Source organism: Galeopterus variegatus, unplaced genomic scaffold (assembly GCF_000696425.1).
Source record: "Galeopterus variegatus unplaced genomic scaffold, G_variegatus-3.0.2 Scaffold1945, whole genome shotgun sequence".
NCBI lineage: Eukaryota > Metazoa > Chordata > Mammalia > Dermoptera > Cynocephalidae > Galeopterus > Galeopterus variegatus.
The window spans coordinates 154,946-176,200 of NW_007728056.1; the positions used below are offsets into that span (position 1 = coordinate 154,946).

Below are 21,255 nucleotides of genomic sequence, written 5' to 3' on the forward strand. Positions count from 1 at the left end.
ATATATTAGAAGCTTAATTCCCACTGTAACTGTTGAGGGTGGGAAATCCTGTTATGGTAACTGAAAGGTAGGGCCTTGAAGAGGTAGGTGATTAGATTGTAGAACCATGCTGGAGTGAATGGATCCGTGTCTGTGGTCAGGGGCATGGTTCTGAGGGCTTCAAAAGGAGAGTGCATGAGGAGTTGTCTCTCTCTCTCTCTCTGCTCCACCATTTTCTGCCATGTGAGACCCCTATACTCCTATAAGTCACCACCAAAGAACAACCTCACCAGATACGTTCCCTGGACTTTGGGCTTCTCATCCTCAGAAACTGTAAGCAATAGATTTTGTTTTCTTTATAAATTACCCACTTCCAAGTATTTTGTTACAAGCAACAGAAATGAACTAATACAGAGGATGTGTCTAAACTTTCATTCTATCCAAGAATCAAACCCTTTTTTTTTTTTCCCCAAGTTGGGCGTGGGCTATCAAGGAGTGCCTAAAGGGAACAAAACACTGCAAATCTGGAGACCTAAGATTCCAGCTTGACTAAAAACCTTTTTTGGGGGGTGGGGGAGGTTATTAAATTTTTTATTGTGATAAAGTATACATAACATAAAATTTACCACTTTAATAATTTTTAAGTATATAATTCAGTGACATTAAGTACATTCAAAACGCTGTAGAGCCATCACCACTATCCATTTCCAGAACTTTTGTTTCATCTCAAACAGACTCTGTACCCATTAAACAATAACTCCATCTCCTAATTTATTTTCTGTCTTTATGAATTTGCTTATTCTAGACATTTCATATAAGTGGAATCCTTCAATATTTGTCTTTTTGCATCTGGCTTATTCATGTAGCAGGATGTTTACAAGGTTCATCTATGTTGTAGCAGGTGTCAGAACATCATTCTTTTTTATGGCTGAATGATATTTCATTGTATGTGTACATCACATTTTGTTTGTCCATTCATCTGTTGATGGCATTTGGGTTGTTTCTACTTTTTAGCTGTTGTGAATAATACTGGTGTGCAGACTCAAATAACGTCTGTTTGAGTGCCAGCTCTTGAATCTATCCCTAGACCCAAATCCTTTTGGGTCTATATCTAGAAATAGAATTGCTAGATGGTATTCCTATGCTATTCTTAATTATCCATATTAGAGCATGGAAAAGCCAATTCTCTACCTAACTATAACACTTTTTAACTAAAATTAAATCCATATTTTTGTTGTTTTCAAATAAATTTTAAAAATTACTTTTTTTTTTTTAAAGGAAGGGTTTTTATTTATTTTATTTTATTTTTTTGACTGGTAAGGGGGTCACAACCCTTGGCATGGTGTTGTCTGCACCATGCTCAGCCAGTGAGCGCACCGGCCATCCCTATATAGGATCTGAACCTGCAGCCTCGGCGCTATCAGCACTGCACTCTCCTGAGTGACCCACGTGGCCAGCCCAGATTTTAAAAAGGCTGATACATTATGTTTACTAATTCATCTTAGCATTTGCCTGATGGTCTGGCCCATGATTTCCCAAAGGACACATCATTTTAAATATAGATTTTATTTTGTATTCAGGTATGATAAGGCTAATAGATCAGGGCATGATTGTCNGATCCGTGTCTGTGGTCAGGGGCATGGTTCTGAGGGCTTCAAAAGGAGAGTGCATGAGGAGCTGTCTCTCTCTCTCTCTGCTCCACCGTTTTCTGCCATGTGAGACCCCTATACTCCTATAAGTCACCACCAAAGAACAACCTCACCAGATACGTTCCCTGGACTTTGGGCTTCTCATCCTCAGAAACTGTAAGCAATAGATTTTGTTTTCTTTATAAATTACCCACTTCCAAGTATTTTGTTACAAGCAACAGAAATGAACTAATACAGAGGATGTGTCTAAACTTTCATTCTATCCAAGAATCAAACCCTTTTTTTTTTTTCCCCAAGTTGGGCGTGGGCTATCAAGGAGTGCCTAAAGGGAACAAAACACTGCAAATCTGGAGACCTAAGATTCCAGCTTGACTAAAAACCTTTTTTGGGGGGTGGGGGAGGTTATTAAATTTCTTATTGTGATAAAGTATACATAACATAAAATTTACCACTTTAATAATTTTTAAGTATATAATTCAGTGACATTAAGTACATTCAAAATGTTGTAGAGCCATCACCACTATCCATTTCCAGAACTTTTGTTTCATCTCAAACAGACTCTGTACCCATTAAACAATAACTCCATCTCCTAATTTAATCTATTTTCTGTCTTTATGAATTGGCTTATTCTAGACATTTCATATAGGTGGAATCCTTCAATATTTGTCATTTTGCATCTGGCTCATTCATGTAGCAGGATGTTTACAAGGTTCATCTATGTTGTAGCAGGTGTCAGAACATCATTCTTTTTTATGACCGAATAATATTTCATTGTATGTGTACATCACATTTTGTTTGTCCATTCATCTGTTGATGGCATTTGGGTTGTTTCTACTTTATAGCTGTTGTGAATAATACTGGTGTGCAGACTCAAATAACGTCTGTTTGAGTGCCAGCTCTNTCTGAACTCTGGAACCAGACTGGGTGACGTGTTGGAGAGGTGCAGAGGTCTTCATATTCCCTACCTTTTCAACCATATATACAGATGCTTTCCTTTGGCCCCCATTTAGCCACTGCCTGCTCCCCTCCCATTCGTGGCCAGGCATTTTACACCCACTGTCTGCACTTCCCCACTTCCCGTGACTCAGCCCACCCAGTCTAGAGATTGGAGTTTCCAGAGAACAAGCTCCAATCCTCATCCTCCCCACCTTCCACCCCTGGACAGGCTGCCCCTGCCCCTAGAGTCTCCCTCCCTTCTGTCCACCCCAGCCTCTTGCCCTGGGGTAGCCCCAGACAAGGGCTTCTCTCTCCTCATGTCCACCCCGCACCCTCTCCCCTTCTCATGGTGTTTCTGGACACATGAGTACTCCCAAATCTCATGCCAGCCCAGATTTTTTCTCCCAACTACAGATCCAGGCATCTAACTGCCTGCCCTCAAGGTCAGCATGTCTGAAAGGCAACTTACCAACTCCCCCCACAAGCCTGCTCCTGCTCCCCAGGCCCCCGTAACAGCGAGTCAGCCTCACTGCCCCCCATTCACCCAGGCCAGAATCCGGGTAAAGTATGGCTTCAACAGCGCAGTCCCCAGCTCTTCCTTCCAGACACGGTGCCTCCTGAATCCTTCCCTCCTACCCATCCATCTATTCTACATGGCCCTAGCTCAGGCCATTGTCACTTCCTGCCAGAGTCGCTGCCTCTAGCCATGGCCTCTTCCATCCATGCTCCACCACTGCTAGAGCAGCGTGGCAATATATCTGGTCCTGTTTGCCCCCTGTTTAAGCCGTTTCATAGTTTCCCATCAACTTTAGAATAAATTGTGAACTCTCCAGCCTGTCCTAAAATGCCCTTCATCGTGTTTTCTGTCCTCCTTTCTGGCCGAGTCTCCTGATACTTCCTCACACCTGTAATCACACCCTGGCACCCCCGTCATGCCACGATCCTCCCCCAGTGCTTTTGCACTTGCTCTTTTCCTACCTACGGTGCCTGCCTCGCCCCTCCCAGCTGCCTGCCTTTCCTTATAGATCAGGCCTGGCCAAGCAGCTCTTCCACCAGGGAGCTTCCCTGACCAGCGTGTGGAGTATCTCACTTCTGCATTCCCATTACCCTCCATGCACTCAGTAACCAAGCACTACCCCATTGTATTCAGGGTTGTTTTTAAATTGTTTAGATATTAGAATATTTTTATATTGTACCTATACGGGCCCACTCACACCCCTCCTCAACGTCTCCACTCTCCATGAAGAGGTGGCCGCTGCCAACTGCTTCTTAGGCTGCACTCTTTGGCACTTCTCTGTCTCCCTGAAGACTGTGAACTCCTGGAAAAGCAACCAAAGACTGGAACTCTCCTCAGTGTCCCTAGCCCCTAGCTCATGGCCAAGTATACAGTAGGTGCTGAATAAATCTTGCTGTGTTTATCAATTAATAGGTTGCAAATTTTGCCTGCCTCCAAGAGAACTACAAAGGGCTCTGAGGTTTGGTTCTAACATCTAGATGTGAAAGTGATCAAGAAATACACAAGTTTTGCTTTCTTTTACTACAAAGAAACCACACTGATTTGCAGATTTTTTTTTCTAGGAAGCAAAAAGTCAAGCATCTAGCAGCACACTGTAAGCCTGGGGGACATTTGAGGAACAGCAGGAGGATGAGCCTGCTCATGTATCAAATGAGAGATGACCCCAAAATCCTTGATGCAAAAAGTGTTCTGAGGAAAGGCAGGTTCACGGTCACCTTGTATTTGCAGGACCATCTGAGGAGGTGGATTCAGCTTGTTGCTTGTGACCTATGATGAAGTAGTAAAAGCTGCAGGGCCACAAGTTTTCACTCTATTTAAGGAGGAACTGCATTTGTCTCAGCTGCCAGCAATGGGAGTCTCAATGCCAATGACTCTCAGCCCTGACCACACAGGAGGGTCGCCTGGTGAGTTTCTGAAACACTGATGCCCAGGCTGCATCGCAGACCAATTAAATCCAAAGCTCTAGAATGGGATCCACACATTCAAATTTTTTAAGGATCCCCGGGTGATTCCAATGTGCAGACAAGACTGAGAGCTGTGTGCTTCAAACTTGAACTTACTCGTGAATCACCAGGTAGTCTTGTTAAAATGCATATTCTGATTTGGTGGGGCCTGAGAGTCTGCATCTCTAACAAGCTCTCAAGGATCACTGATGTAGCTTGCCTTTAGAGGTAGTGAGCAGCATGTTACAGGTGGAATTCGAGAAGATGCTGGATGATTATGTAGCATGGATATTGCAGAGAGGGTTAATGCACTGAATGGGGGGTGGGATTACATCAGTGTTCTTCAACTTTTCTGTAACACCTGAAATCTCCCACCCATTCACCCCAGAACAAAACCATCCACAGACAGCCGATATATAAACCCAGCAAAGCAGAGTTATATCCTTAGAGTGAGGATGGGGAACCCAGAGCCCCCATCCTGGCCTCTTTTTTCCCCTACCCCAAGGCACCTAGAGTCTCCACCAAGTACATTATGAAGATACCTAATTACTTTTTAATAAACCTATCGATCTTGATTTTAAATGCTGAGGATTATCTGAGAAACTGAAACTGTTGATGTTTTGAACAAGGAGGTGACTCCCGCTAGTGAGACATGAGTAAACCTGTATTAGTGGGCATTAAGGTATTACAGCACTAAGGACAAGGGAATCTGTGGGATTTGGGGCTCATGGTTTGTATTCAGCAAGCTTATCCTGTAAAATGTGTCAAGCTCCATTTGCTGCTTAGAGGAGTAAATAGTTGTTCCAGGCGCCTTCCTTCTGAAAATTCCAATAAGCCCGTTTGCAGGATTTAATGATCAAAATCAGCACGCTGGGCTCACCATCTCTACCCCAACCCAGCACATAGCTCATCAGTTGGGACGGAGCCAGCACTGCACTCTCCTGAGTGACCCACGTGGCCAGCCCAGATTTTAAAAAGGCTGATACATTATGTTTACTAATTCATCTTAGCATTTGCCTGATGGTCTGGCCCATGATTTCCCAAAGGACACATCATTTTAAATATAGATTTTATTTTGTATTCAGGTATGATAAGGCTAATAGATCAGGGCATGATTGTCATCGAAAAGATAGTTTATTACTCACAGTTCCCAGGAGGAAGGGGCTTAGGCCCATACCATGCCACAGAGGAAAGCCTTTTTTGGAGTTTTCTCAGGAAGGAACCAGTGAGGCAGGGTGAGCAAGTTTAAGATTGGCTAACTTGAATAATTTTTGTGGGCTTGAGAATGTAGGGGCTGTTCTTAGTTGTCTGATATTTGACTTCAGGGTGGTTAGGGCAGGAGAATAGTGTCTGCCCAATAAAGCAGGCAGGTGGGGGTATGGGCATAGGATTGTTTAGTTTGCATATGAAAGGCACTCTAGCAGGAGAGCCCTTTGTTGTCTCTAGGAAGTAGCTAGGCCTGGAAGAGGCAGTCCCTCCCTGATCTGCAAGGCCCCAGATGCAAAGCATAAGATACAGAAACCAGAAAACATGATTAAAACACACTTTAATGAAATCATTAAATCACAAACAACAGTCGGGTCCCTACAGGCTTACCAATCTAGGTCTGAAACAGTGGTTCTCAATGCTAGCTGTATATCAGAATAACTTGGGGAATTTTCTAAAATATAGTTTCTTGCTCCCACACCCAGGTCCATTGAATGAGTACCTTTGGGCACTGATTATTTTAAAAGCTTCCCTGGTGATTCTGATGTGCATTTGGGGTTGAGAACCATTGGTCCAAGACAATGTTTCTCAGAGTCTGAATCAGGAACAGCAGCAGCAGCATCTCCTGGGAACTTGTTATAAATGCAGATTCTCAGGCCCACCCAGACCTGCCAAGTCAGAAACACTGGGTGGGGCCCAACCTTCTGTGATCGTACATGCTCTCCAGGTGATTCTGAAGCCTGCTCAAGTTTGAGGACATTGGTCCAGGATAAGGAGCAATGGAAACTTAACTGCAGTGTCCTCCCATCACATCCCTGACCCTGACAATCAGCACTCAGAACTCCGAGGCAGTGGCCTGGCAAAGCTCCTCTAACATGTTTTCTTCACTAACCAAGTATCAGCCTGTGTGTCAGGCAGGGCTCTTCTTAGAGGTAGAAGTCTATGCAACTTGGAGTTTCTCAGGTTCTCCCAGCCCCTGTAGTGTCCAAATGCTTTGCTTGCAAGCACTGTCAGTAAAGCAACCAGAAGTAGGGACTGGGATCAGGTTGGATCAGGTATGAAACACAATATGCTGTCACTCCCATGGTGGCTGCAGAACCCAGAGGTTCCAGAGGACATGACAATCTAGGGAGCTTTGAAAGCCTGGTGAGACTAGAGCAGCCTGTCTGTACAGCACAGATGTGCTCAGCACTCAGATTTGCTGAATCTGTGGTTCATTACTTAAGAACTTTTCAAATATCTTCAAATTGCAAATTTTAATACTGAGGGAGCTGAATAAGTAGCAAAACTGGGGTTTAACAAAGAACTGACTGAAAGCAAAGAGTATCAATAAAGGAGAAATTGAGTGAATACGTGAGTTTTCCTTATAGGAACAAAATCATTGCAGAGAATAAGCATAAAGGGTAAACAGAGCGGAAGAAAAAAATCATTGGATGACTTTTCTTGTGACAAGAAGCTGGTTCTGGGGTCACAGCCCTATTTTCTTTTTTTTTTTATTGAAAGCTTAACTTTTATTTATTTATTTATTTTAATTTTTATTGAGTCAAAATTGATTATACATATTTGGGGGTTCAACATTGAGATATGTTGATCAAATCAATATTACTAGCATATTTATTGTTACAAATCATACTTATTCTTTATGCCCCTTGTCCAATCTCACCCTATCCCCCCACCCCACCCTCAATTACCCTAGATTTCTTCTCTCCCTCTGAAAGAATAATGGTTACTCTGTTGATTTGTTGCCTAGATGACCTGTTCAATGCTGAGAGGTGTGATCAGATCCCCCAATATTATCGTAGAGCAGATGCTTCTTCTGTCACTCTGGAATGGGCTTTGTGGAGAAAGACATCCTCTTCTTTTCTTTGTCTCTGCCTGTGACTCTCCTTGTGTCAATGCACTCCAGTGGTTGCTGGACCATTTGCATGGTGTTTGTGGCATCTAGCTGCTTTCGCAGCAGCCATGCTTATTGTGGTGGCTGTGGCGGGCCACCCACATGGAGTGATGTTTTTGGCATGCTCCTTGGCATTGGTGGTATGCCTGGTTGTGGGGGGGTCCGGTTCCGGGCTCCATCCCTCATTCCCTGGGCAGGTCCTGAGGCGACACAGCCAATCCCAGCTCCTTCCCTTACCAGCCGTAAATTTGAACAAATTAATTGTTTTAAATTTTGGTTCCTCATCTACAAAATGGGATTATGATAGTACCTATCCAGTCATTTGCTTTGAGGATTAAATAAAATAATCCAGTAAATACTTGGCTTTGTGCTCTTCATAAACACTCAATAAAATTTAACTACCATTTCTGCTCCTAATATTATAATTAATATTATTATTAGCATAGTGACATAGAGTAAGTCCCCCAAAATATTAGCTGAGCTCATTAGGAATGCTGGGCCTCTCTGTGACACTCACATCTGGGAAAAGGGCTATAACTAACCAGACAATCCAAGGACCCCCTGAGAAAAAAATCTTTTCTCAAAATTCCAAAAGCTTGTTTGAGTCTCCTACTTAGAATCAGCCTTGCCATAAGCAGAATAGGATAACACATGCTGCTGTAACAAACCTCAATATCTCAGTGGTTTAACACTGCAAAGGTTTAATTCTTGCTCACTTCCCAGTCAAATGTGAGTGAGCTGGCATCTGTCCTCCAAGTAGTGACTCAGAGTCCCAGACAGCTTCCATCTGGAGGTATATTCTTAAAGGCCAGACTTAGAAATGGCTTACGGTGTGTGGCTTTCACCCACCTACTTCTAGGATTAGTCTTATCTAATCTAATTATTCTGATCTCCATGAATCCATTTGACACATAGCATGGATTGGGGCTCATCAACCATCATGGTGCTTCCCATCTGAATGCACTAGTTGGTCTACATCCCTGCATTAAAATTGAGCAAAAGTGTAGTCTGACAGGTATGAATTGAGTGATACAATCACCTCCTTCATTCTAGAGAATATACTTCTAATAATGCAGCCTAAGTTTGCATTCTTTTTGGGAAGGTGGAGGGACGTTGTAAGTGATATTGAACTTAACATCGACTAAAATTGCCATAGGTATACAACATATTCAGTTCCTTCTTGTCAATGGTTTATTGGGGTTTTTTTCTCTGTTCAATGTGAACAGGAAGAATCTCCACTATGGAAAAAGTTCACAAGAAAAAGATAAATTGAAGAGATATGCTTTCTCTAGTTTATCCATTAATATCACCCATCTACCCCCATGCAGGTGGCAAGCTTCCATAGGGTGTGCCTTATAGCCTAAGCTTATTAATGGTAAATGCTGAGAAAAGTAGTTGCCACACCTCAGCCGCCTCTGTTATTTCATAGACTGACCCCTCCCGTCTGTCTTGTTGCAGGTACCACATCTGTGTGACTGTGCTGATCTACTTCCTCCCCCTGCTGGTGATCGGCTATGCATACACAGTGGTGGGAATCACCCTTTGGGCCAGCGAGATCCCCGGAGACTCCTCTGACCGTTACCACGAGCAAGTCTCTGCCAAGCGCAAGGTGAGCAAGGGGCAGGCAGCACCTAACCCACCCTGGCACAGGCGACAGGCTGGCAAGCAGGGCTGGCAAGCTGGTGAGCCCCAACGACAGCAGGCACAAAACATTCCCGAGTCTGGGGAACAGCAGAGAGAAGGGGAGGGACCTTTCTCCAGTGTGTTTGTCACCCAGGTCTGGCTATACAGGCATGAGCCATCTCACTCGCTCCTTAAGAGGAATTACAGCCTGTCAATCCATTAAAACACACACACACCTACAAAAGCGTTGAAGAGTTATTTGCTCCTCTTTTTGTATTTAATTAAAGTTTGACAAAGTAATACATTCACATGGTTCAAACATCAAAAAGTTTTAAAAGGAACAAAACTACAGTGATAGAGAACAGATCAGGAGTTACCAGGGGTTAATGTTGCGAGGATGGGGGTGGGGGCTGCCTGTGAAGGGAGAAGGTGAGTGAGCTTCTTTGTGGAGATGGAGCAGCTCTGTATCCTGATTGTGGTGGTGTTTTCACTTATCTATACCCGTAGTGAAATTTCACAGAACTATACACACACACACACACACACACACACACAGGAGTGCATATAAAAACTGTAGTTTAGTGACTAGCACTGTACTCATGTCAGTTTCCTGGTTTTAATAACATAGAATGGTTATGTAAGATGACATCATTGGAGGAAGCTGGGTGAAGGGTACCTGGGATCTCTTTGTACTACTTTTGCAACTTCTTGGGGGGTCTTAAATTAGATCAAAATTAAAAGTTAAAAAAATGTATATTAAAAGTCTTATTGTGAAAAGGCTCCCTCCGTTATACCCAGTTCCCAAGTACACACACACACACACACACACACACACACACACAGCCCACAATTGTAACTACTATTATTTGTTGTTAACCCTTCTAGATAGTGGTATTTATAAGCCAAGTAAATAATATTATTTTCTCTTCTCCTTTTTTGCTGTTCTTCCCCTCAACTTTATCAGTTAACAAAACCCATGAGGTCTTTGAAAATCAATATATGAAAAGCTTTCTCATCCTTTTTTTTTTTTTTTTTTTTTTGTTTTTTATACGATAACTTCGTATAATGTATGCTATACGAAGTTATTACGTGTTGTTAACCCTTCTAGATAGTGGTATTTATAAGCCAAGTAAATAATATTATTTTCTCTTCTCCTTTTTTGCTGTTCTTCCCCTCAACTTTATCAGTTAACAAAACCCATGAGGTCTTTGAAAATCAATATATGAAAAGCTTTCTCATCCTTTTTTTTTTTTTTTTTTTTGCTTTTGGTACTTCTTTGCATAGTATTTCATTGTGTGGATGCTACATAGTTTCTCACTAAAGATTTCTAGGGGATAAAAGAAAGGGAATTGCATCGACCTAGTGCCTCAGTCCATCTGGGCTGCTACAACAAAATACGTTTGACTGGGGACTTATAAACCACAGAAGTATTTCTCACAGTTCTGGAGGCTGGGAAGTCCAAGATCGAGGCACCAGCAGATTTGGTGTCTGGTGAGGGCCCTCTTCCTGGTTCATGGATGGTGCTTTCCACTGTGTCCACACATGGCAGAGGGGTAATGGGTCTCCTTCCAGCCTCTTTCATAACTGCACTAATCTCATGTATGAGGGCCCTGCCCCCATGACCTCGGCACCTCACAAAGGCCCCCCTTCCTAATTTTATCACCTTGGGGGTGACACATTCAGACCACAGCACCTAGTTTTCATAATAGTGTCTTTTAAATGCCTTTTAAACATCTCATACTCCTTTGCTGCAGTTGTCCAGATCTTTTCCTTTCTCTCTGCCTCACTCTCCTAACCAAGCAGCCTGCCCTGGCTCATTGCCCCCCCCCCCCGCTTCTGCTACTTCCCCCTTTCCTGGGCCTTTCCCTCCTGAACACCCACTCACCTTTGCTAATTAATGTGGTCTCCCTTGGCATCTCCAGTCATTGACCAGAAGGATAATATAATACAGTAGTCCTCAAATGTCAGCATGCATCAGAATTATCTGAAAAGTCTCTCAAATGAGGAATTCTGGGTCTTTCCCTCAGGATTTCTGATTTAGTAAGTCTGAGGTGGTGCTATAGGTCAAATGTGTCCCCCGAAAGTTCATGTATTAGAAACTTGATCTCCATTGTAACAGTATTAAGAAGGTCAGAAATCCAATTATGACATTGGAAAGCCAGGGCCTTTAAGAGGTGATTGGCTATTAAGGACTGTGCCCTGATGAATGCATTGGTCCATTCATAGGGTAATGATGGTTTAATGGGTTGTCATGCACATGGTTCTGATGGCTTTATAAGGAGAGAGAGTGAGAAGTTTAGCTCACTCTTGCTTAGCCCATTTTTCTCACCATGTGACACCCTGCATTACTGCAGAGAGTCACCACCAAGAAGGCCCTCACCAGATGTGTTCCCTGGACTTTGGACTTCCCAGCCCCCAAAACTGTAAGAAATAAATTTTGTTTCTTTATAAATTTCAGATATTCCCTTATAAGCAACAGAAAATGGACTAATACAGGTGGAGTCCAAGAGTTTGCTGTTCTGGCAAGTTCTCAGGTGATGGTGATGATGCTGGTCCTGCGTCTACACTCTGAGAACTGCTGACATAATCAAAGTCCTTTAGCACCGCATACTAAAGATCTTTCCTCCTCCTTGAAAGGGTTATCGGAAATAGTTCCCACCCCATACCCCACTGTGTGCACTAAGAGGGTAGGAGGAGAAAAGAAGTAGACCTGAGAGAAGGAGGAGGTGCTGCTGGTCTCACCTGTCTTGGCCCTCTTGTCAGGTGGTCAAAATGATGATCATCGTGGTGTGCACCTTTGCCATCTGCTGGCTGCCCTTCCACATCTTCTTCCTCCTGCCCTATATCAACCCGGATCTCTACCTGGAGAAGTTTATTCAGCAGGTCTACCTGGCCATCATGTGGTTGGCCATGAGCTCCACCATGTACAACCCTATCATCTACTGCTGCCTCAATGACAGGTGAGGACCACACCCCCATACTCCCTTCAGGGCCCACAAGACAATCCATCTATACAGCAGCCAAGCATCCAACCTAAATGTGCAAAGCCAGTTGTGAGACAGGAGCAAGAGGTGGATGCTGTAGCAAACTACCCACCATACTCCCCAGCCCCTGCTGATTATTGCTGTGCAGGAACATGAGCCCAGGGTGGACTGATTTTTTTTTCTTTTCCAAGAGGAACCATAAATCTATAATTTTTATGTGAAATCTTCTGATTTCTAAATATTAGCTATGCTGGCTGGTTAGCTCAGTTGAGAGCACGGTCTTGTAACACCAAGGTCAAGGATTCGGTGCCCCATGCAGGCCAGCTGCCAAATAAATAAATAAATAAATAAATACTGGCAACTCAGTTGGGAGAGGGGGCAGTGTGGAATTTAAAACCTCTGTGATGCATATTAAACAGGTCTGCAAGCTGGGTGCAGTGCATAGCCTGTGAGTTTTCTCACTCTGTGCTATGGATCCAGCACACAGGGGCTATACATATGAGGGGTGGAGGAGGGGAGCAGCACTAGAATGCCATCCCCCACAGGACTCATGCTCCCTTCTCTCATCTCTCACTTTCATCTTCCCATCCCATTGTACACTCTGGGCAGCTTTACCCAGTTTCTTCCAGCAGTTCCAGCAGGACAGGATAAGCAAAAATGAGTCAGAGGCCTGATTCCTGCCCTCACTTGTTCAGAGGAGTTAGGGAGAGCCATCCCCACAGCAAAAGCCAACCTCAGATAAGTAAGAGAAGGGAGAGCCCATCAAGAATGGAGGTCAGCAATGGGGAATTCACCATGGCATGCAGAGGGTTCCCAAGAGGAGCCTGGGACACCACTGGTGCAGCACAATCTAACATCCAGAGCATGGTTCCAGCCTCCATGTGGGATGGGGACACAGAGAAAGGGAAAGAATAAAGTGCATGTTACTGTCTTTATATCCATCCGCCATCAGCCTGTAAAGTGTCTTCTGTGAATGAGACACTCAGGTACTATGAATTTGGGGAAAGACAATCTCTTGCACTTGTCCAAATGCTCTCTGTTAGTCTAACTCACAAATTCACCCTTCTTTTAAGAGTTTGATGACCCGCTTAAACTTTTTTAGGTTAAATTTTCCAGCATGTCTCTAAGTTAGGCTGATTCTCCCTATTTACCAAACAGGGAAACTGAGGCATGCTACTTCAGTCAGTGGGCTACTTGAGGGAAAGGACTGAGTCTTGATTTGTGTTTTTATCACCCAGTAACTAACCCAGTACCGTGCACATAATAAACACTTGGTGAATGTTTTTTGTTGATGTTGAATTGATCCAAAGTCTCCTGGCCCCACACAGGAGAAGGCAGCATAGTTCAGTAAAGACATGCATTTCGTGTGAACCTGGGTTCTAGTCCTGGATTTGAGCTTGATGACTGACCCTTAAATCTTTTTGGCTTCAACATCTCCAGCTGTCAGTTAACTTGAAAAATAATAGCGCAGCTTCACACTTGGGTGTGTCTATGTGTTAAAGAACTAGTGCCGTGGTGGGAATGCTCTCTGAAAGCAGGCCATCCCCAAGGGTCCCCTCTTCCTTTGCCCTCTCTCCAGGTTCCGTCTGGGCTTCAAGCATGCCTTCCGGTGCTGCCCCTTCATCAGTGCCGGCGACTATGAGGGGCTTGAAATGAAATCCACCCGATACCTCCAGACCCAAGGCAGCATGTATAAAGTCAGCCGCCTGGAGACCACCATCTCCACAGTGGTGGGGGCCCATGAGGAGGAGCCGGAAGATGGCCCCAAGGCCATGCCCTCATCCCTGGACCTGACCTCCAATGGCTCCTCTCGCAGCAACTCCAAGACCATGACAGAAAGTTTCAGCTTCTCCTCCAACATGCTCCCCTAGGCCGCGGGGTGTCAGCAGATGCAGCCACCACCGTCTTTGTCCTGTTTCACTTCTCACATGGATATTTCCTTCATCTGGAGACCATCAGAAACTCTGTAACTTTGGAGCTTGAGGAAAGAGGAAGAACGGTTTAGAAAAAAACATTCCATTCTGGAGTGAAAAACTCTGGTTTCTTCCCTGTCTTTGCCACCCATATGCTATGTGACTCAAAGTAAATCACTGAACTTCTCTGAGCCCGTAAAATGAGCAGGTTGGTCTAAACTTTCCCTAAAGTCCATTTCATGATGGTGGAAGTGACCTCAGCAGCATGTGAGAGCATCTTTCAGGATAAATTCTGCAGCGGAGCCACACACCCAACTGGCTCGCTTGCCCAGAGCCGCGTCTTCCTTCAGTAAAGTCATTCACAGTGGGGCTCAGATTAGTCTCCTTCAGCTGGGGCTCACTTCATAGCAGTCTTCACTGGACAGCATGAATGAAAGAAGGTGCCACATAAAATCTGAATGAAAGATTTAACCCAGTCTTCTAAGCATTTGTGAAAAGAAGACATACATCTGTCCGTTTCTAGCATCTCAGTATTTCAATTCATTTAAATATCGTGGAATTGAGAGGCTCAGGTTCTTCCTCAGCAACCACGCTGAGCAAATGAAGCAGGCAAAATATGTCCCCTGATACCAGATAACGACTGTTACAGACCAAGGGTCGGGAGACCTGTGCCATGCTTAATCTGTCTGAGCCTCTTTCCTTATTTGTAAAACAATGGGACTGAACTACCTAACTTAATTGTCCGTTCAAATCTTAACATTCCATGATTCAGTGATTGGTATGAGTTTCATGTTTGTTTCACCAAAAACTGATGGTCTCAGAAAGAATAGGAAAAGCAAGTCTCATAACTAATCCCCAGCTCCTGGAGATATAGCAACTGCTAAGACCATGTGTAAATATCCGTCTCAGACATTGTCCAATTTATCCTAAAAACCCAAGTACATTCCTTCTCCTGCAAGGTTTTGACCTTTGACAGACAGAGGACTTTGTGTCAAAGCCTGCATCTTTCCACCAGGCTTTAGCAAGCTAAATTCCACAGCTGAAGAACACCATCCGGGAAGACAAGCATTTGGGCTTCCTGTGCTGGCCTTTTGGGTATCTTAGGGCAGGTGCACTAACTCAGATTCTTAACTTTAAGCATAAGACGTGTGCTCAGACACCCTCCGAGTGGGGATGCTGCACCCTGTGGCTGCCCTTCAGACGCTCTGAATCTCCCCGTCCTGCCCATGGCTTTGCTGGCCTCCTGACTATAAAGGGTAGAGTGACCCACCAACCCTAAGAAACAGGCACTGTGCTGAAAGCCATGAACTGAATGCTTTATGTCCTAACACAGCTTTGGGGTTTCCAGCAGGTGAGCATGCAGTTTCTGTCTTTCTCCCAGATCTGTGCTTTGTCCAGATATGGCTGGAATCAGAAGCTTCATGAAACATCCATGAATGTCCTCCTCATAGTTTTAAAAATGAATCATGTGTGCTGCATTCATAGCGTTAAGGGGAAAACAATGCTATCCACAGGGTTTACAGTCTTTACCAGCCCTGCTGGCTCTAACCTTACCAGGGCATTGGCAGGACCGGGGGAAGATGTATATGAATACAAGCCAGAAAAACCCAAGAACCATGTTCTGCAAAGCAGCATGGGAAGTATTAAATAACTTAAGCAAAGCCAGCTCAGTGCAGATATATGAATGGAAGACAAAAGTTAGGGGCAACAAAAGTCAGTGCCCAAAGCATTAGTCATACTTAGAGAATCCTGCCATCTATTATTTACTTCAGAAGGATGTAAAGAACTGGCAAGACTAGAGAAGTGCCCAAAAATAAAGTGTCAAGGAGTTGGGGACATCCCATCTACAGAAGAGAAGGTTAGAGTTGAATTCAACAGGGATTTATTGAGCATCTGCTCTGGACTGAGCTGGGAACACACAGCTCATTCTGCTCCTGAGGAGCCTGCCACACTTGCTGTCACTAACTCTCCAGTCCTAGTGAGTCCAACTGCGCAGAAGCATGGGGACACCTGAGAGCAGATTCTCCACAGCATTCTAAATCCACACTCCACATGAGTAATCGAGCCAAAGATTAGCCTCTGCAATGAGAGTTTTCTGAGATTTTGTGGGAGCCGCCAGTCAGTCCAGAAGACCTGCAGGGATGTGGCTGAGCATCACAGTCACCATGCATAATTAGAGGGATTGTGCGATGGTCCTGGGCACTGTCGAATATGGCAAAACATCCCCTCAGAGAGTGCCAGCAAGCCTTCCTCTGACCCACTCTCCAATGTCCATTTAACTTATAAAAAATGTTGTCAGCTCCCAAGTGTGAGGAATTCCACAACTTGCTCTGTGCATGAGTCTCATTCTTACAGAGATTTGTCACCCTGTGCTTATCTCCTAAGTGTGTTTCCTTGATGTACTGTCCAGTAGTAATAGAATATGAGACATCATGGGGCCATCTTTGTTATGTTACTTCCAAAATGGGGGAACCAGTTGCTGTCAAGGTGTTATTTGTATTATGCCAACTTCCTCCTCCTCCTCCCCCTCCTCCTTTCTCAGGGAGGAGCTCTGATGTACAAGTATGTTGTGGACTCACTGTAGGACTACGGTATTGGGGGGTGGAAAGGGGGCCCTTTATGGGAGGATCTAGAAGATGAGAGTCCTTATCTTCTTCATCCCCTACTTCCAGAATGCTAAGGCATAAGGACTGAGTGGAATCCTGGGGAAAGGGGACTCAGGAGCTGACCTCATTAGCTTGATTTTAGGGGAGAAGAATATAAATCGAGAGGGGTCATTCCTGAGGTTTCCATGTTTTCCAGTCTGGGATCCTGGAAAGAATATCTATACAGAAATAAAGTATGTGTTTGATCATCTCATGCCTCTGTCTCTTATCTAGGGAACCCCTAAACACCCTAGAGGAGGCTGAATGGGACAGTACTAGGAAACCTAATGACTTGCATAGCTAGAAGGATGGAGCCCAACATTCAACAAACTCTTAACTCTGTGATGAAACGGGTTGGCAAGATGCAGGAACTGTTTCCAGGTTGAGATATGGGAAGGTAAGGTGGGATTGTGTGAAATGACCAACCGTGTCACCTATAAGTAAAGCCGTGTCAGTTCAGGCTATCCCAGAAGCAGACACCAAGATGGAGTTAGAAGTGCAAGAGATTTATTGGGGCAAGGGCGGAGGGGAAGAACCCTCAGAGAAAGCTGTTGGACCACTATGCAGTTGTGACATCGGTGGGGAAAGGTGTGGGAGGATCTGCAGGAAGAACCTTGGCTGTGGTGCAGCTCCTGGGCCAGCCCAACAGTGTGCAAAGATTGCCCAGAGGGAAGTCCCACAGGGGCAGACAGGCCTTGGACCCCGCCACACTCAGCGATGGGCTGCAGATCTCTGAGGAGAGTGGTCTGCACTAGAACACTGCGGCGGACCCCAAAGCTCTGCAGAGGAGACTGTCTGCTGCCTGCCCCCCTCACTGCCCATTCTCTCTAAAAGGGAGATCTGAGCTGTGGACCTCCACGGCTCCCACCAGAACTTTGGTCCAATCCCTGTGTTTGAAAATACATGCCAGAAAAGCCTTGCCTGGGTTTAAAATGTCAGTGGTGATCACCATGGGCCCTGACACCTGCCCCTACAGCCTAGGCCACCTGGGCTCCCTGTACCCCTTGACCCCTCAGGCAGCTCTGTTGAAAGAGCAACGAACAGCTGTTCACAGATGGAGATTGTAGAGGCATTGAAGGAGGAAGTTTTGAGGAGAACATAGACAGCTATCCAACATAGTATCTGAAACAAATAATAAATATGTTTCTATTAAATTAAGCCATCTTAAACAGGGGTGCCTGGAATAGCTTCAGGAAATCCACAAGCCCCCTTCACGATCCCCACAAATCACATGTAAAGTATTGTGTGTGCGTGTGTGTGTTTAATAAGGGTGCAATTAAACCTGAATCTCCTCAAAAGAAATCATTCACCCTCTGCTCCCCAGAAGAAGAAGGAAAGAAATTAAATTGTTTATAGAAGAGGAACAAGAAGCCTTGAGTGAGCCGCTGATGAGCCCCGGGGGAACCAGAATGGCTGCCAGGAAGCTGGAAACAGCTCTGGAGTAAAAACCACAATTCACCTCAGGCGCCCAGATGAGTTAAAATTGTAGAACGTCAGTAAAAACGTTTGTGGCAGTAAAAACACCAAATTCATGATGAAGGGGGAGGCTCGCTCTCTTCCATGGCAAAACAAATATTTATAAGCTGAGGAAAGACCATGCCTTAGTTACAGATCAGCACGTAGCACAAGACGTGCAGTACAGACATTCCCGGGGAAATGCAAACACGTTTTCTCTTACTCCTGCACACACGCTGAAGATGTTTAGCCTTGGGCGCCACATCTGGTTTTGGTAACACTGTCCACTTGGCTGCCTCAAATCCCTTTCGTAAATAAAGTGAATGTGCGTAAATGGGTCTCCTCAGCTCTGGAGCCCAAGAGCAGTATTTCTTTCATGGCCCCGAGCAGAGGTGGGTGCCGTGAGGACACAGCAAGAATATTCCTGTCCTTCCTCAGGCAAAACAAATATTTATGAGCTGAGGAAAGACCATGCCTTAGTTACAGATCAGCACGTAGCACAAGACGTGCAGTACAGACATTCCCAGGGAAATGCAAACACGTTTTCTCTTACTCCTGCACACACGCTGAAGATGTTTAGCCTTGGGCGCCACATCTGGTTTTGGTAACACTGTCCCCTTGGCTGCCTCAAATCCCTTTCGTAAATAGAGTGAATGTGCGTAAATGGGTCTCCTCAGCTCTGGAGCCCAAGAGCAGTATTTCTGTCATGGCCCCGAGCAGAGGTGGGTGCCGTGAGGACACAGCAAGAATATTCCTGTCCTTCCTNAGAATGGCTGCCAGGAAGCTGGAAACAGCTCTGGAGTAAAAACCACAATTCACCTCAGGCGCCCAGATGAGTTAAAATTGTAGAACGTCAGTAAAAACGTTTGTGGCAGTAAAAACACCAAATTCATGATGAAGGGGGAGGCTCGCTCTCTTCCATGGCAAAACAAATATTTATAAGCTGAGGAAAGACCATGCCTTAGTTACAGATCAGCACGTAGCACAAGACGTGCAGTACAGACATTCCCGGGGAAATGCAAACACGTTTTCTCTTACTCCTGCACACACGCTGAAGATGTTTAGCCTTGGGCGCCACATCTGGTTTTGGTAACACTGTCCACTTGGCTGCCTCAAATCCCTTTCGTAAATAAAGTGAATGTGCGTAAATGGGTCTCCTCAGCTCTGGAGCCCAAGAGCAGTATTTCTTTCATGGCCCCGAGCAGAGGTGGGTGCCGTGAGGACACAGCAAGAATATTCCTGTCCTTCCTCGTCAGAGGTGAAGGGAGCTGGTTATAGAAATTGCTTCCATGAACCCCACAGGCAAAGCCCTGAGACAGCATCATTTCTATCCAGTTCAGGAAAACTGAGGGAAGTTTTCCCTCAGCCGCACAGCGTTGTATCTCACAAGCACCAAGGGTAACATAGAAGGGTTGCAACGTTTGGTCCCAGCTTCTCTCTCAAGCAGGGCAGCTTGCAAGGAGAAAAAGCTGCTAATTAGAAACAGGGATGATCTGCAATGACATGAACCTCATGGGCTGGCTGCCCTGTCCCCATCACAGTCCTTTGGCATGTTAGCTGTGTACATTCTGCTAGCATCGGAGATTTTCATAACAGACGGATTCAAAGCCAGGTTCTCTACATTGTGTGTACATGTCTTCCTTCTTTCTTCTTTTTACTTCCAGTTTCTGGTTGCTCTCCACGCTTTAATCTGACACTGCTCCTATTCCTGGAAGCCTCACACTGTCCCTGCTGAAATCTCTAGGTTTTATCCCTACTACTCTAGATGCCTTTCTACTGCACTAATTAACAGAGGACGTGGTCTGCGTAATGGACTGCATGTTTGTGTCCCCCTCAAAATTCATATGCTGAGACCCTAATCCCTAAGGTGATGGTATTTGGAGATGGGGCCTTTGAGGGGTAAATAGGTCATGTGGGAGGAGGCACTAAGATGGGATTAGTGCCCTTACAGGAAGAGCATGCTTCTCTCTCTGCCCTCCACCACGAGAAGGACAAGGTAAGAAGACAGCCATCTGCTAACCAGGAAGAAGGCCCTGACCAGGAACCGACCATACTAGCACCTTGATCTTAGATTTTCCAGCTTCCAGAACTGCAAGAAATAAATTTCTGTTGTTTAAGCCACCCAGGCTACGGCATTCTGTTATAGCAGCCCAAACTGACTAAGACATTATGGTAGAGAAAACTCACCCATCCCTACTCACAAACCCCCTTCTACCCATCTCTCCAAATCTCCCCTTGCCCATCCCATGTGCCCCCTCACCACACTTACTCCTCATCCTCTAACCCCCACCTCACTCTCACTCACTTTCCCAAAAGCTTCCCAAGTTAGTCCCAACATTTAAAAGGAGCAGCTGAACAGAAGACATCAAGGCTACACACTGGTATGCGGTAAACTCAGAACCCATTCCCAGCTGTCACCGTGGCTGGATAGCCCTCGACCTTTCCTGTATGTTCCCCACATTCTTGAGGCCTCTTTGGCCCAGGCTGTCCATGTGGCCTGGATTGCATCTGTATACTAAGTGGGGTGGGAGAAAGGACACAGAGTAAGATATCTCCAAGGTCTTTATTTGACAGAGGAAAAGGACATGTGAGTGAAAATAGAAATGTGTACTCCAGAAAAGTTTGAAGCCCCCAGAAGTGGAAGAAAACAACTGCTTATTTTCTCTCCCCACCTCAAATGTGATAATAATGACAACAATAATAAAGATAAAAAGTATTACTCTCTGAATCTCTTATACCAAACACTGTATGTACATTGTGAGGAAAATGGAGACAGACTGGTCAGGCTTCCTCACCTCATATCTGCCTGAGCATAACTCAGCATGTCTGTTGTAAATATGTTAACTGCGCATCTGCGCCCAGGTGTTCCTTGGCTATCTGACTCACACCCATGTGTTTCTTGGTTATCTGACTCTAGTATAAAAGACAATGGCTCTGATCCACTGGGGGCGCTGAGCTCATGTCTGAATAAAGCATGTCAATTTCGCTAACATCTCCCAGGATATTTTTCCA

At 44.9% G+C, this 21,255-nt stretch overlaps 1 protein-coding gene across 1 annotated transcript in view; it reads left to right on the forward strand.

Moving 5' to 3' along the window:
• The window catches only part of TACR1 (tachykinin receptor 1), a 156,683-nt gene extending 141,757 nt beyond the window's left edge, over positions 1–14,926 (forward strand). The window contains exons 3-5 of the mRNA XM_008579702.1: positions 9,082–9,232; positions 12,010–12,206; positions 13,810–14,926. Coding sequence (XP_008577924.1) covers positions 9,082–9,232; positions 12,010–12,206; positions 13,810–14,101 — 640 coding nt within the window. The 3' untranslated portion in view covers positions 14,102–14,926. The remainder of the gene's footprint in view (positions 1–9,081; positions 9,233–12,009; positions 12,207–13,809) is intronic.
• The last annotated feature ends 6,329 nt before the right edge of the window (positions 14,927–21,255 follow it).